The 13,212-nt window shown below is 39.6% G+C and overlaps 1 protein-coding gene across 1 annotated transcript in view; it reads left to right on the forward strand.

Annotated features, from left to right (window-relative positions):
• The window catches only part of LOC122802847 (coagulation factor VII-like), a 366,027-nt gene that overhangs the window by 309,535 nt on the left and 43,280 nt on the right, over positions 1 to 13,212 (forward strand). The window contains exon 7 of the mRNA XM_044072638.1: positions 7,180 to 7,300. Coding sequence (XP_043928573.1) covers positions 7,180 to 7,300 — 121 coding nt within the window. The remainder of the gene's footprint in view (positions 1 to 7,179; positions 7,301 to 13,212) is intronic.

Consider the following 13,212-nt stretch of genomic DNA (forward strand, 5'->3'; position numbering starts at 1 on the left):
TATATATATGTATATATAGTATATCAGTCCAAGCTGCTTCCTGGCCTACATCTCTCCAACATGATTTCACATATTTCATGCTGTAGTGTTTTTTAGGCATTTTTTATAGGCAATATGAGCTTTCTGTATCTTTCAATATAACTAAAAGAATCATGATAACATTAATGTATTGCTGCTCAATGCTAGGACCCTTAATATAAAACCTCCACTCACTACAAGCATTCCTTATCCTAGAAAACACTGATATATGTATCATGACAGAGATCTAGTTGAAGACCAATGAAAGTAGTCAGTGAATGCAGGGTTTCAGTGACTTACATGTTCAGGCTCACCGCGTTAGAGGAAAGCACTAAAGATGGTGGTATCTCCATATTTTAAAAAAGGCGCTTCATCTCCAAACTTGTCAGACACGATAACAACCTGGAACTCCTCCTCATCCAAGTTACATTTAACAAAACCCCTTATCATATAATAGCTAACTGGCCCCCTTGGCCCATACCTCTAATGCTAACTAGTATGGAGTCTCTATGTATTAAGACAAACAGCATTCTTCTAGGAGATTTCAACAACCTCGTCATGAAATGGAAGAACTTATACATCTTCAAGCATGTATGGACAGATGTTTTTGGACTTTATCAGTACAAACTCCCTGGACTAGTTAATCTGCACCTTAGCCAGGGCAATAAAATCCAGGACTCTGTTCTTACAAATATGAGGCAGTTTTGATCCCCACCAATTGTAACTTCCTTCCTAGTCAAATGAGACCACAAGCAATCACATTCACCATAAGTGTGAAGCCTGAAACATCTTACAATACATTGGTATTCAGGGATTATGCTATGACTTGTCTACTAAAACTGAATGATACCCTAACCAAATTACTGCTTAGGCTGATTTCATTACTGTCTAATTCTATGCAAAGGTAAATACCGCATAGTTGGATCTATCCCCCTTAGAAATAAGTACAATGTCATATTCCAAAAATAAACTCCTGTGCTGGAACCTAAATGTAAATGGTCTCTATAGCAAAAGAAAGAAACTCAGTGCATACAAAAATAAATCTAACTCCCAAAAGATTGCAAAAATGCTTTTGCTAAATTAAACAAGGATCTCTGAACCCTGATCAAATCAGATGTGAGGTAAAAATAACCACCCAGCAAAATGATAAGAATTCCACAAAGCTTTATTTAATTATGTTAGAAGTCTCAGAAAGAATGCCTAGCACTGTGCAGAACTAAAATTAGGTGGTATCGCATACTCATATCCAAAAGACTTAGCTAGTCTACTAGTGGGCATCTTATATAGATATAGATATATCTATATATATATCTATTTCTCTCTCTCTCTCTCTCTCTCTCTCTCTCTATATATATATATATAGAAAGATAGATATACACATACATAAGCTAATACTTTCTGCATTTTTATTGTGGTTTTGAAGTATAGTTATGTAACTTCATCTCTACCATATTCACACATTTTCCATATATAGACATCTATTTGTCTTTATACCCACTCTGTGTCCTCTTTTGTGTTCTTTTCTTGAAAATTGCCCTTGACTTGCAGTTCACTCTCTCTAACCTTCTGTTTAAGGGTATGTTTTTGTTTATCCCACTTATTCACAAGATTTTTACCTGAAATAGGCATATCTATGAGCAAGTTGTTCATTACGGCAATAATATAGTGTTTGTGATGTCCCACTCACTTTAGCCAGTTACCTGAAATCCTACAATATTTTAGGGTTGGACTCTTCTGGTGGGTTTAAGGTTAGCAGAATGGCCAAGTGACAGAAGATCATAATAGGAATAATAAGAAATCTAACTGGACCTTGTACTAGGTGTTTATGTTGGGTATATATTAGATCATCAAAATCTTTTTTCATCAAAGGATTATTCGTCCACCCCTATCCATCAAAACTAACTTCAGTGAACATCGAAATTTTTTACAGGGTAACTATGATTATGGCCAGTTGGTTACGTACCCTGTAAAGACTTTCGATGTTCACTGAAGTTATTTTCGATGGATAGGGGTCAATGAATATGCCATCGATGAAGGAAGATTTTGAAGATCTAATATAGACCCAACTATGTTTGACATACACATACACACATACACACAAAGACACATATAATATATATATATATATATATATATATATATATATATATATATATATATATATATATATATATATATATATATATATATATATACATATATATATCTTGTACTATCCACTGACTCCCAATATTTAATGTTACCCTGCTGCAACACCTGTGTTTCATCGAAGAGTCCATTTATTTCCTGCCATTTTATTTTAGGAGAAACATAAATATTAACCATGGTTATATGATGACCTTGCCAGTATCCCCTTCCTTTACTATACCCTCCACCTTTGTCTTCCCTGCATTCATCAACAAATATTGGACAACTTCTTTCCAGTAACATAGCCACTCCTGTCTAATTTGCACCTGCAAACTCTGCTGAATAGCCTTCCCTAAATGATAGCTTATTCTCATACCTAGAAAGTTTAGTCTCCTAGTAGTCTTAAATGTGCATCAGTTATTCTAACACTTGTTGAAAGCTTATTTGCCTGTTAGCATCATTCAGGCCATTTACATTCACAATACTGGTTTTATAGACATGCTTTATTTGCTAATGTATTTTTCAGATTCTGGCATGTTTCTGTTACTATCCTTGCCCCACTTTTTCCACCTATTTAGACTGAACTTATTTATTATCCTGCACTTCTTATTAAATGTTTACACTTCCTTATAGAAATCAACTCTTCTATACAGATTAGCCAGCCAAAGAATCTTAACAGAATTTCTAATAATAAGAACAGAATTAAACATGTACATTATATAAAAACAAATGTCGGTCTCCTTCCAGTTCATACATTAAACAAAGCTCGTGTTGGCATCAGTCCAGTCCACTCATTGTCACATCCCACTGCCATCTGGCCTGGCTCTATTTTAATCCCTCCCTCTGGTGCCCCTACACTTTTTAGCTCCTTACATTCTACTGAGAGTTCTCACAATTTGCCCTAAAGAAAAAAACAAACACTGCATTTGAGTTATTTGCCTAATCATTCTGGATAGATTTCCAAGCAGCCTATTTCACCCTGAAAATGTTTATAAGCTTGCACATTCTGGCATTGTCAGATGATCTCTGACTTCCACTAATAGCTTTTGTCAGTTACTTATTCAATAAGACCACTACAACCCACTTACTGTCATTAACATGTCTTCCTCCTTTTAAACAGTTTCCTTGTTCATATGTCATTTCAGTTGTTGGTTGACCGTATGTTTGGCATCATTCTCATATCAGAGATACTATCTAAAATCCTTTTAATGTTTCTTTGCATACTCTCCTGCGTTTCTTCCATCCTTCTTTAGAATAAAGGAAATGGCTTAATGAGAAGTCTCTCTTACCCTGTATGTGTTCAGATGGTTCTTCCTATATGTTGTTCCTCCTTTTCAGAAGTAGTGTCAATCAATACCACCTTCTGCAATTTATTTTTTCACATTTCTAAATCTGGACCTGTGTCCAGGATTGTTTTACAGCCTGAAGAAAAGAACGTCTTAATGATCCCTGAGTAGATAAGCTTAAAGTTGACATTGGTTCTTCTACAAAGCTGGAAATCAGGCACATATTTTTTCCTCCTTGCTTGCATGTCTGGAAAATAATCATTGCCTTCAGAGACTGCCATTTTACCCACAATAACAATGAAAGTGTTTTGTCTTTCAACTGGTATGTTTGACACCTGGCGCAACTGTTTTTTAACATATTACTTTTACCAATAGTGCGTATGCATGTCCTGTGCACCCTTTTGAGTTGCATGTTGTTCTGCAATTCTAACAATTCACTCAATTGGTTTCTCATGTAGCCCAAACAGCCATTCCACTCCTGCCCCATTGGAATAGCCACAAGATGCAGGTTTTTCTCTTCTGGCTTTGTTTTCTAATTGAATTAACTTTTTCTGTGCTACTTCCCAAGCTGCTTCTATTTCACTCAGTCTATTCTTAAAGGGTTTCATTATCACTCTGTATCTCAGTTATTTTGTACTTATGCCTGCTTGGCAGTTCTTCCATTATTTCAGTTTTCTTGTTGTTTGATTTAATGTGGTTAGCCAGGGAATCGTTCATTTCCACCACTATTTCATAAAGTTTATTCAGTTTGTCCATAACTTCAGTCATTTCACTTTCTTTTTTCTCATGTTTACTGTCGCTGGTATTCTCTTCATGACTAGCCAGTTGGAGATGGTGGGTCTCTCTGAACAGCGCTGCTTCCTGGATATTTCCTTCCTTTGCATTAGTATTCTGTTTTGTTGTTAGTATGCTATAGCACTTTCATTTTGCTTCTCTTTTTAAAATAATAAAAATATTTGAGGGTTACAGATTATTACAGTTTCCAAAGTCAGCTATATGGGAGTACCATGAGTTCATGAGACAATTTTGTGAACAGGAACTTGCAACCGTCCTAGTTATTATCTCAGACATATACAATTGATTGCCATTAATTGTCAACTTGTTTGGTCGTTTAGAATAACCTTGACATTTTTTTTTCAGTCAGATTAATTACCTTGTTCAATAATTTGTAAAAAAATGGCGGTAATGACTGCTTGATATCAAACATTGCTGTAGAAATTATTAAGTGAAACAAATTCTAGATATTCCCCCATTTTAGTGCTTACTGCTCCTGCTGATATTGTTAATATTGTTAGATAAGTCAATGATTTTTAAGTTAATAATGATTTTAACCATGAATTGTGATAACTTTCCCTGATGACACATTTTACTAGCAACAGTTGGATGATATTTAGAGGCTATAGTGAAGGTTTTAATGGTGTAATACGGCATCTGTTTTCAATAACAAGAAAAAGTATAACATGAAGTGACTCCTAGCCAGATCATTGCCTCAGATTTTTGTTTTTTCATTTCTGAAAAACATAGAGGGTATACAGACGTATATGTCAGATTTTTTTCTTCAGTTTTACTCATGTAGAACTTTTAGGTGTTGATGAAAATTTCAGTTGCATCTCCTTTGGAGCTATATACATAGCAGGAAGTTCAAGCATCGATAGCTTTTACATGGGTAAAACAACACAGAAGTTAACAAGAGCAAACCTATGGAAATCAAAACACCATACAAATAGACATAGTAATAGCATTCTAATTGCTAATAAAAATGTTATTGGCATTGCTAAAATGAGAGATAAGGTGGGGGTTATTCAGTAGCATATTAGACAAAAATGACAAGAACAACGACAGTAGATGAAATTCACCCTTAAAGAGTCAGTGAGTATATTATCATTAAATATGTTCTCATTATCAGACCTCTCAAATAACTTAACACAAACAGAAATATTACTAAATAAAATTGCTCTATTTTGTAAATGCATTTCTTACAGAATTCTACCCCATCCACATATGAACTATGTGTTTATTTTTATACTCGCTAAATTAATTATTTTTACTTAATATCATTTCATGCTATATTACCTTTAATTTATCTTACATACTTTAACATCAATCTGAACAACGGTTGATCCTAAATTAGTTATTTATTAAGACATCACTGCCTTTAGCTTTTTGTATGTTGATCCAGTGACTTTATATTTCTTTTAAAGTTAATGGTGTTATTCTCTGCTGAATGACTTTTATTCTATTTATTGGTGGAAATAGTTTGCAAAACACCATTCTGAGGATATTTCATTCAGACTGCTTAGACATGAAAATAGTTATCTGTCAGATAAAGGTGTCTGTAGCTCTATTCAAGTGTGCTTTTCTTATAGAAAAAAAAAACTTTCCCTTATGTGCTTTGCCTTCTTACTATTAATGGGCTGTTTTTATATATCTGATATGTTCCTTCTTCTTAAGTTGCTTGGAACAATTACATTTGTCTAAGATAGAAACAAAGAGTGAGAAGGTCACACTGAAAAAACAATCAGTAAAAACTAAATAAAAACTCCAGACAAGCACAAACTTCTAATGAGTGACCTCCCAAACCTCCTGTGACAGAGGCACATGGGATATATACAAATTACCCTTATGAACATCAGGTGCTTCAGCTATATGGCAATTCTGATTGCCCATGACTTTTACATTTGAAGTCATACATACCCCCTCATGATGTCACCTATCTTCTACTCTACTACTCTCCTACTCCTACACTTACACTCTAGGGACATGGCTCACATGCCAGGGAAAATTGAGATTCACTATCCTTATCCTCATTGCATAGGATTGCCTACTAATGCTTGGTTACATCTCTCAAACTGAGCTTCCCCCCTTAGCAACCACTACTCAGTAGCCATGTTGTCTTCAGCCTGCCATTCACCTGCATGGCAGAATAATATTTTTAATAAGAATGCCTATTTGTGGCTATTTTTTATTTATTTTGTTTTTTAAAACGCCACACGTTTGCACGTGGAAAATTTTAGGCCAATAAAGCCAAACCCCACTAGCTATGGATATGCATATTTCAGCCTTGTTATGACATCATCCACACAGGACAAGCAGAGTGCCTAAGCATAAGAAACACAGGGTTGTTATACCCAGCTGATGTCCATTATCATTAGGGTGACTGCAAAATATCCCAACTAACAAATTAAAACAAAGAGTGAGAATGTCACACTGAAAAACCAATCAGTAGAAACTAAATGAAAACTCCAGCCAAGCTAGAACTTCCAATGAGTGACCTCCCAAACCTCCTGTGACAGACGCACATGGGATATATGCAAATGACCCTTATTTGGCCTGACATTGTCCATTAAAACAACTTCAAATGTAAAAGTCATGGGCACTCAGAATCGCCATATAGCTGAAACACCTGATGTTCATAAGGTTCATTTGCATATATCCCATGTGCCTCTGTCACAGGAGGTTTGGGAGGTCACTCATTGGAAGTTCTAGCTTGGCTGGAGTTTTCATTTAGTTTTTACTGATTTGTCTAAGATAGGGTAAATCAATCAAGTAATATGTATCACTGTGGTAGGCCAGTTTTTATTATGTGAATGAAGTGCATATATAAATAGTTTACATTATGACTGTACTTTTAATCACCAGAGTAGAGCTACACTAGTAATTTGTCGGCAAAACCTAAAATAGTAGCACTGTATATATTCAGTGGCATGGCGTATACTAACTTGTTTGGTGTTTCTTGTCTTCAATACAGGCTCTTCTGAATTATGAAGAAGAATCTTTATGTGGTGGTGTTTTGCTTAATTCACTGTGGGTTGTAACGGCAGCTCACTGTGTGTTGAAGAGATTTGCTTCACATTTTCTTGTTCTACTGGGTAAGTCAGCCTATTATCAAGTCTTGTTTATAAAAAAAACAACTCTACATTATGTTATTCTTGGAATGGTATATAAACGCAATAGGTCCCAGACACTGTCCCCATTTTTATCTACTTTTCTGACACTTTGGGCTGGATTCACGAAGGCTTGCATGGAGTCTAAGAGTAGTGTAAGCCGGCAGACAGCCAATATGTCTGCTGAGCAATCCAGCAACAGCTGGAAGGGGTGTGCATGAGAGCTCCTAAAATTACTCTTGCACAGACAGTGTTATGTTATGCAAATTACCTCATTTGCTGCTGAAAGCTATCCAAATGAGGTAAATTTGCGATCCAGGAAACACTAACCTGTCCGAGTAAGAGTAGAGTTATTTGCAGAAATGTACTCTGTTGGTAACGAAGTACCATTCTGCAAATAACCAAACAGAGCTATGATAGCTCCAAATAAAGGCTGCATCCAGTTGAAAGAGCATGCCAATGGCCAAATATAAGGCCATTGGCATTTTTATCATTTGAAAATGAATAAAAATCAAATTTTTTTTCCCCAGATCTCTGATGTTTAAGCGTAGCTCAGCACCGTGCAAACGTGTGGCGTTTTAAAAAACAAAATAAATAAAAAATAGCCACAAATAGGCATTCTTATTAAAAATATTATTCTGCCATGCAGGTGAATGGCAGGCTGAAGACAACATGGCTACTGAGTAGTGGTTGCTAAGGGGGGAAGCTCAGTTTGAGAGATGTAACCAAGCATTAGTAGGCAATCCTATGCAATGAGGATAAGGATAGTGAATCTCAATTTTCCCTGGCATGTGAGCCATGTCCCTAGAGTGTAAGTGTAGGAGTAGGAGAGTAGTAGAGTAGAAGATAGGTGACATCATGAGGGGGTATGTATGAAAGACTGTAAGCTTATTGGAGCAGAGTGGCTTGTGTTTGCTGTGAGTTACTTAGGATTGGAAGAGGCGTGTCTACAGTTGTCCTAGCTGAAACCTAGAAACCGAAGGTGTACGCCGTGGATATCACAGAAATTTCTTGCAAACGTGCTTACACCGTGTGCATGCCTGTAAACCTATCTAAGCCTGTGGGCACGCGTGTGCACCTGTCTAAGTCTGTGTAAGCCTGTCTAAGCCTGTGTGTGCATGTGTGCACCCGCCTAAGCCTGTGTAAGCCTGTGTAAGCCTGTTTGCATGTGTGTGTGCGTGTTTGCGCTTGTTTGCATGGCGATGCCCCTGTGGAAACAGAAAGGGAAAAGGAAGGAAAAGAAGTAGTAGGAAGTTAACCAAGGAGAACTAGCAGAGCCGCCAGGTGAAATAAATCAGAATCAGCCAATTACACAGGCAGTACACTAGCCCATCCCAGCCCAGAACTTAAAACTCTGCAAACAACATTCCCCCATGTTTTTCTCAGAAACACTGCAACACTGCAGTATACAAAGAGAGTGAAAACTTAAAAAGCTTAACTCAGACAAAAAATGTTAGGGGCTGCCATTGCTATTATAAGGCAACATGTGCAAGATGCTGAGGGTGGTGCCATTGCGAATGCTGCTGAGCAACCCACAGTGAGGAGACAGAGAAGAGTGTACAGACCCAGGGTAACCTACCAGGGTCTACATGAGCTGGAGATAGTGGAGTGCTATAGAGTGGACAGAGACCTCCTGCAGCAAATTGTTGAGCTGTGCAGGCCACGCCTCACACACAAAACCAACACAGGGGAACCCATCCCAGTGGAAACCAAGGTATCTGTTGCCCTAAGAATACTAGCAACAAGTACCTTCCAGAGACCATCTGGTGATATGATGGGGATTTCACAGGCATCAGCATCCAGGGTACTGCACCAGTTCCTGAATGGCATGTCAGCACATGTCGGTGATCATGTATATTTCCCCAACTCCCGTGAGGCATTGGCCAGCAATATGCATCTCTTCCAGCAAATAGCAGAATACCCTGAAGTAGTGGGTGCAATTGACTGCATGCACATACACATCAAAGCACCAGCCGGTGAGCGGGGTAGGGCCTGCATCAACCACAAGGGCTTCCCCTCCATCAACTGCCAGGTCATGTGCGATGCCCAGGGCATAATACCGAATGTGTGTGTTGGCTGCCCTGGAAGCTACCATGATTCCCATATCTGGCATCTGATGCAGCTGTACCAGAGATTTGCCAATGGGGACATCCCTGACAGTCACCTAGTGGGGGATGCTGGATACGCACTGGAGCCGTGGCTGATGAAACCCATCAAAAATGCACACACACCTGAACAAAAACTCCATAATGAGGCACACGCACAAACAGGAAATGTAATCAAGCATGTGTTTGGGATGCTCAAGTCACAGTTCCGGTGCCTGGACACATCTGGCGGAGCCTTGCAGTTCTCACCAAGTGCATGTTCCCAAATTGTCATGGTATGTGCCATGCTACACAATATGATCCTGCAAAAACAGCTGCAGCAGAAACAGCATGGGGCAGCTCCAAACAGCCCCCCACCGTTGCCAATGCCTGCACAGGCACAGCGTGACTCGGAGGAGGAAAAACCTGAGCCTGCCCCAGTAGGCAGCGGTGCCCAGTATGCCAAAAGAGGCAGCATAGCACATACACTGGCAAAAGTAGGAACCCTGTAAATGATACCTCTCTCTGACACATAAAATACACATAAAATAAAGTAGGCTACTGACTTTTTTCAAACATGTAGGAGTGTGCTATGTGCATGCTGATATAGGCAGCCTTGCAACAGCACTCCAGCATGAGTGCATGCGCATGTTATAAAGCGAATATAAAAGCAGCTTGGCCAGCTACCAGTAGTAGTAATAAGTAATTAAATTGCTAACGCTAGTATGATAATGCGACTTAGCGCGGAGCACATTTAGGCAAAGGTCTGGCAAAGTTGAGCAAAGTCAGGTAAACATGCTCATATTTGCTTTACTGTTCCTTAAGCAATCTGGTCTGCCCAGCATGAAAATAAAAAAGCAGTGACAGTGCTTGAACCCAGGACACTGTGCACTATAGTCGTACTGAACCACTAAGCCATGACAGCATTTCGCTGGCACAGACACAGCAGGACAATTGTACACTAATGCATACACAAAGAAATGCTGTATCATGCCCCTAAAGAGGAATATGGGTAACCTCCCCCACAGGCCTATGCAGACAGAGAACAGCAGGCCAGGCGGTGTGATGTGGTTTGGGTAGGCTATGAAGTCACAATCTAATATACGTGACATTGGACGCTAAGATCTGTAGTACAGTAGTATGCCTCAAGCCAGTACAATAGGCAACAGTACAGACTGAAATGGTGTACCTTACATAGCAGTACAGGCCTAGCAAATGTGTATAAGTGTCAGGTGAACCCCTCATCCTATGTACACCCACAGTAACAATCAGGTGTGCCCCTGGGTAGATATGTATAAATAATAGCTATCCCCTCTGTATGTAGAAATGTTGATAAGTCTATGCAAAGTGTCTCATGGAAGCCCTGCAGGCACAGCATGATCCCTGTTGATTTATGACACAAAAGTGAGCCCTGCTGTAAAAATACAACTTGATTTTCCACACACATATAGTATAAATGTCTATACCGGGCATGCTCACACACTTCAACAAATGTAGCGGATTTCATTCAGCATCACACTGAAAGGTCATACTGGACATGCTCACACACTTAAATAAAAGAAGCAAATGTCAGGCAACAACATAGTTAAAGGTCATACTGGACATGCTCACACATTTAGGCTAAATACAGAGGTAATAATAAGGGATTTATGGACACGTGGATAGCCATCTCTACTTCCAGAAACACATTCACAAAGTGGTCAGAAAATCATGCTATGTGTTCCCACAAACTGCCAAGGTCTTAGCATGTAGGTCAAAGGAGGTTCCCTCTACTCATCAGTCATCAGACCCATCATAGAGTACCACAACACACTTGCGATGAATCTGACTAGGCACCTTCAGCAGCTGGACAGACCACTGAAGTACCTCAACAAGAGGATTACTGGCCTCACACAGTTGCCCCATGCAACAAGACTGAACTTAACTCAATCTGTACTCTGTTGCATACTGTCTACTCAGGAGATCTTTGCCCAACAGACAGGTCCATGTCATGGCAACACTCAGATCTGTTCTGAGTTACAGCTCAATGACACTAAATATACAGAGCCAACTGATATTGCCAACATCCTAGCAGACAGGATCAGTGTTAACCTTACCCCCCTCTCACCCATGAAAGAGCACATCTCTATAATGGAAGACTGCAAAGTTGCTGTCATCACGGCTGCACAGGTAAAAAACACTCTACAAATCCAGTATCACAGCAGCCATGGGACCAGATAACTTCCCAGGCTGTGTTCAACACAAACTACAAAACGTACAGGCCCCACACCAACGTACCATGTTCAGTCATAGCCCCACCTCAGGCTTTGTGCCTGCTGAATGGTGCACAGCGATGGTTATCCCATTACACAAGGGTGGAGACACCATGGACCCCAGGAACTAGCGCCCCATTAGCCTGATGAGCCTGCTCTTCAAGGTCATGGAATATATCATCATACAACTTATAAAAAAATACATTGGTAATCCCCAAACCCTGGACCACAACCATGTTGGGTTTGTAAAATGCAGATCATGTCTTGTAAACCTGATAGATGACATTGAAGCAGTCACCAGAACCGTAGACAAGGGTAAGGTGGTTTGAACAGCCTATGTAGATCTTGCCACGGCTTACAACACCACCCCACACTCTGGAATTATAGATAAACCCACTAAACTAGGTATAAATTGCTATGTCACAAGATGGCTTGCCAACTGGCTTACTGACAGAACACACACTGTGAAAGTAGCAGACTCCAAGTATGACTCTGGACCAGTGACGAGTGCAGTACCACAGGGTCCATTCCTGGGTCTTGTCCTGTTTTGTATCTACTTCCCTGAAGTAAATTTTAACATGGAAGGTCTGTGGCTAATGAAGTTTCCAGATGACTGCAAACTAGGAGCCATAATTGTAAATACTAAAGATGTGGACATCCTACAAAAGGGCCTCACTGAGACAGATGGCTGTTGTCAAAGCCATGGGCTCAAGCTCAATGCCAAAAAGTGCATTGTCATCACCTCTGTTAAAAACTCTGTAGCCATGAACTACAACATAGGCAGTAGTATACTTAACACTGAAAGTGTGACAAGAGACCTTGGGTCACAGGTGGACAGTGGACACACCTGTGATAATCACATCCCCACAGTAGTCAGGAAATCCTCCTATGTGGCACACCTCATCACAAAAGGTGTCTCATGCAGAATAGAAGAGGTCATTGTTCCACTCTACTCATCATTCACTAGAACCATAATAGAGTACAACGCTCCTTTTGCTATGTACCTCACAAGACAACTACAACAACTGGAAAGCCTGCAGCAATACCTCACAAAGAGCATTAGCGGCCTGAAATACATCCCATACACAGACCATCTCAAAATGCTCCAGCCGTACTCCCTCACATATCGCCTACTCAGAGGTGATCTCTGCCTAACATACAAAGCTATGTCAAGCACAGAGCTGTTGGACATGCTCCACGTAAAACACTCACAATCCCTCTGACCTTTGGACCCAAAACCATGAGTGAAATACAAAAGGAAGGGGTGCATCCATTTACCTTATGGATATCCACACCTTCAGGTTAGTGGCACAGCATGAGGCCTTGGAGACCATGCAAGTGCAACTAACATTGGGCAAAGCTACTTATCAGGTTGTAGCCTGCTACAGATTACCTACCTTGTCTCAGGAACCTCACTCAGTATTCCTGAGAACAGTGGAAAATATAAAGGTCTTATCAAACACCATTATATGAGGAAATTACAACTACCCAAACATTGAGTGGGAGAATTACTCCTTTGCCCAATGTTTCCTAGAGTTTATAAACTCTAATGCCCTGGAAC

This window comes from Protopterus annectens, chromosome 5.part0 (genome assembly GCF_019279795.1).
Source record: "Protopterus annectens isolate FY-2018-M chromosome 5.part0, PAN1.0, whole genome shotgun sequence".
Taxonomy (NCBI): Eukaryota; Metazoa; Chordata; order Ceratodontiformes; family Protopteridae; genus Protopterus; species Protopterus annectens.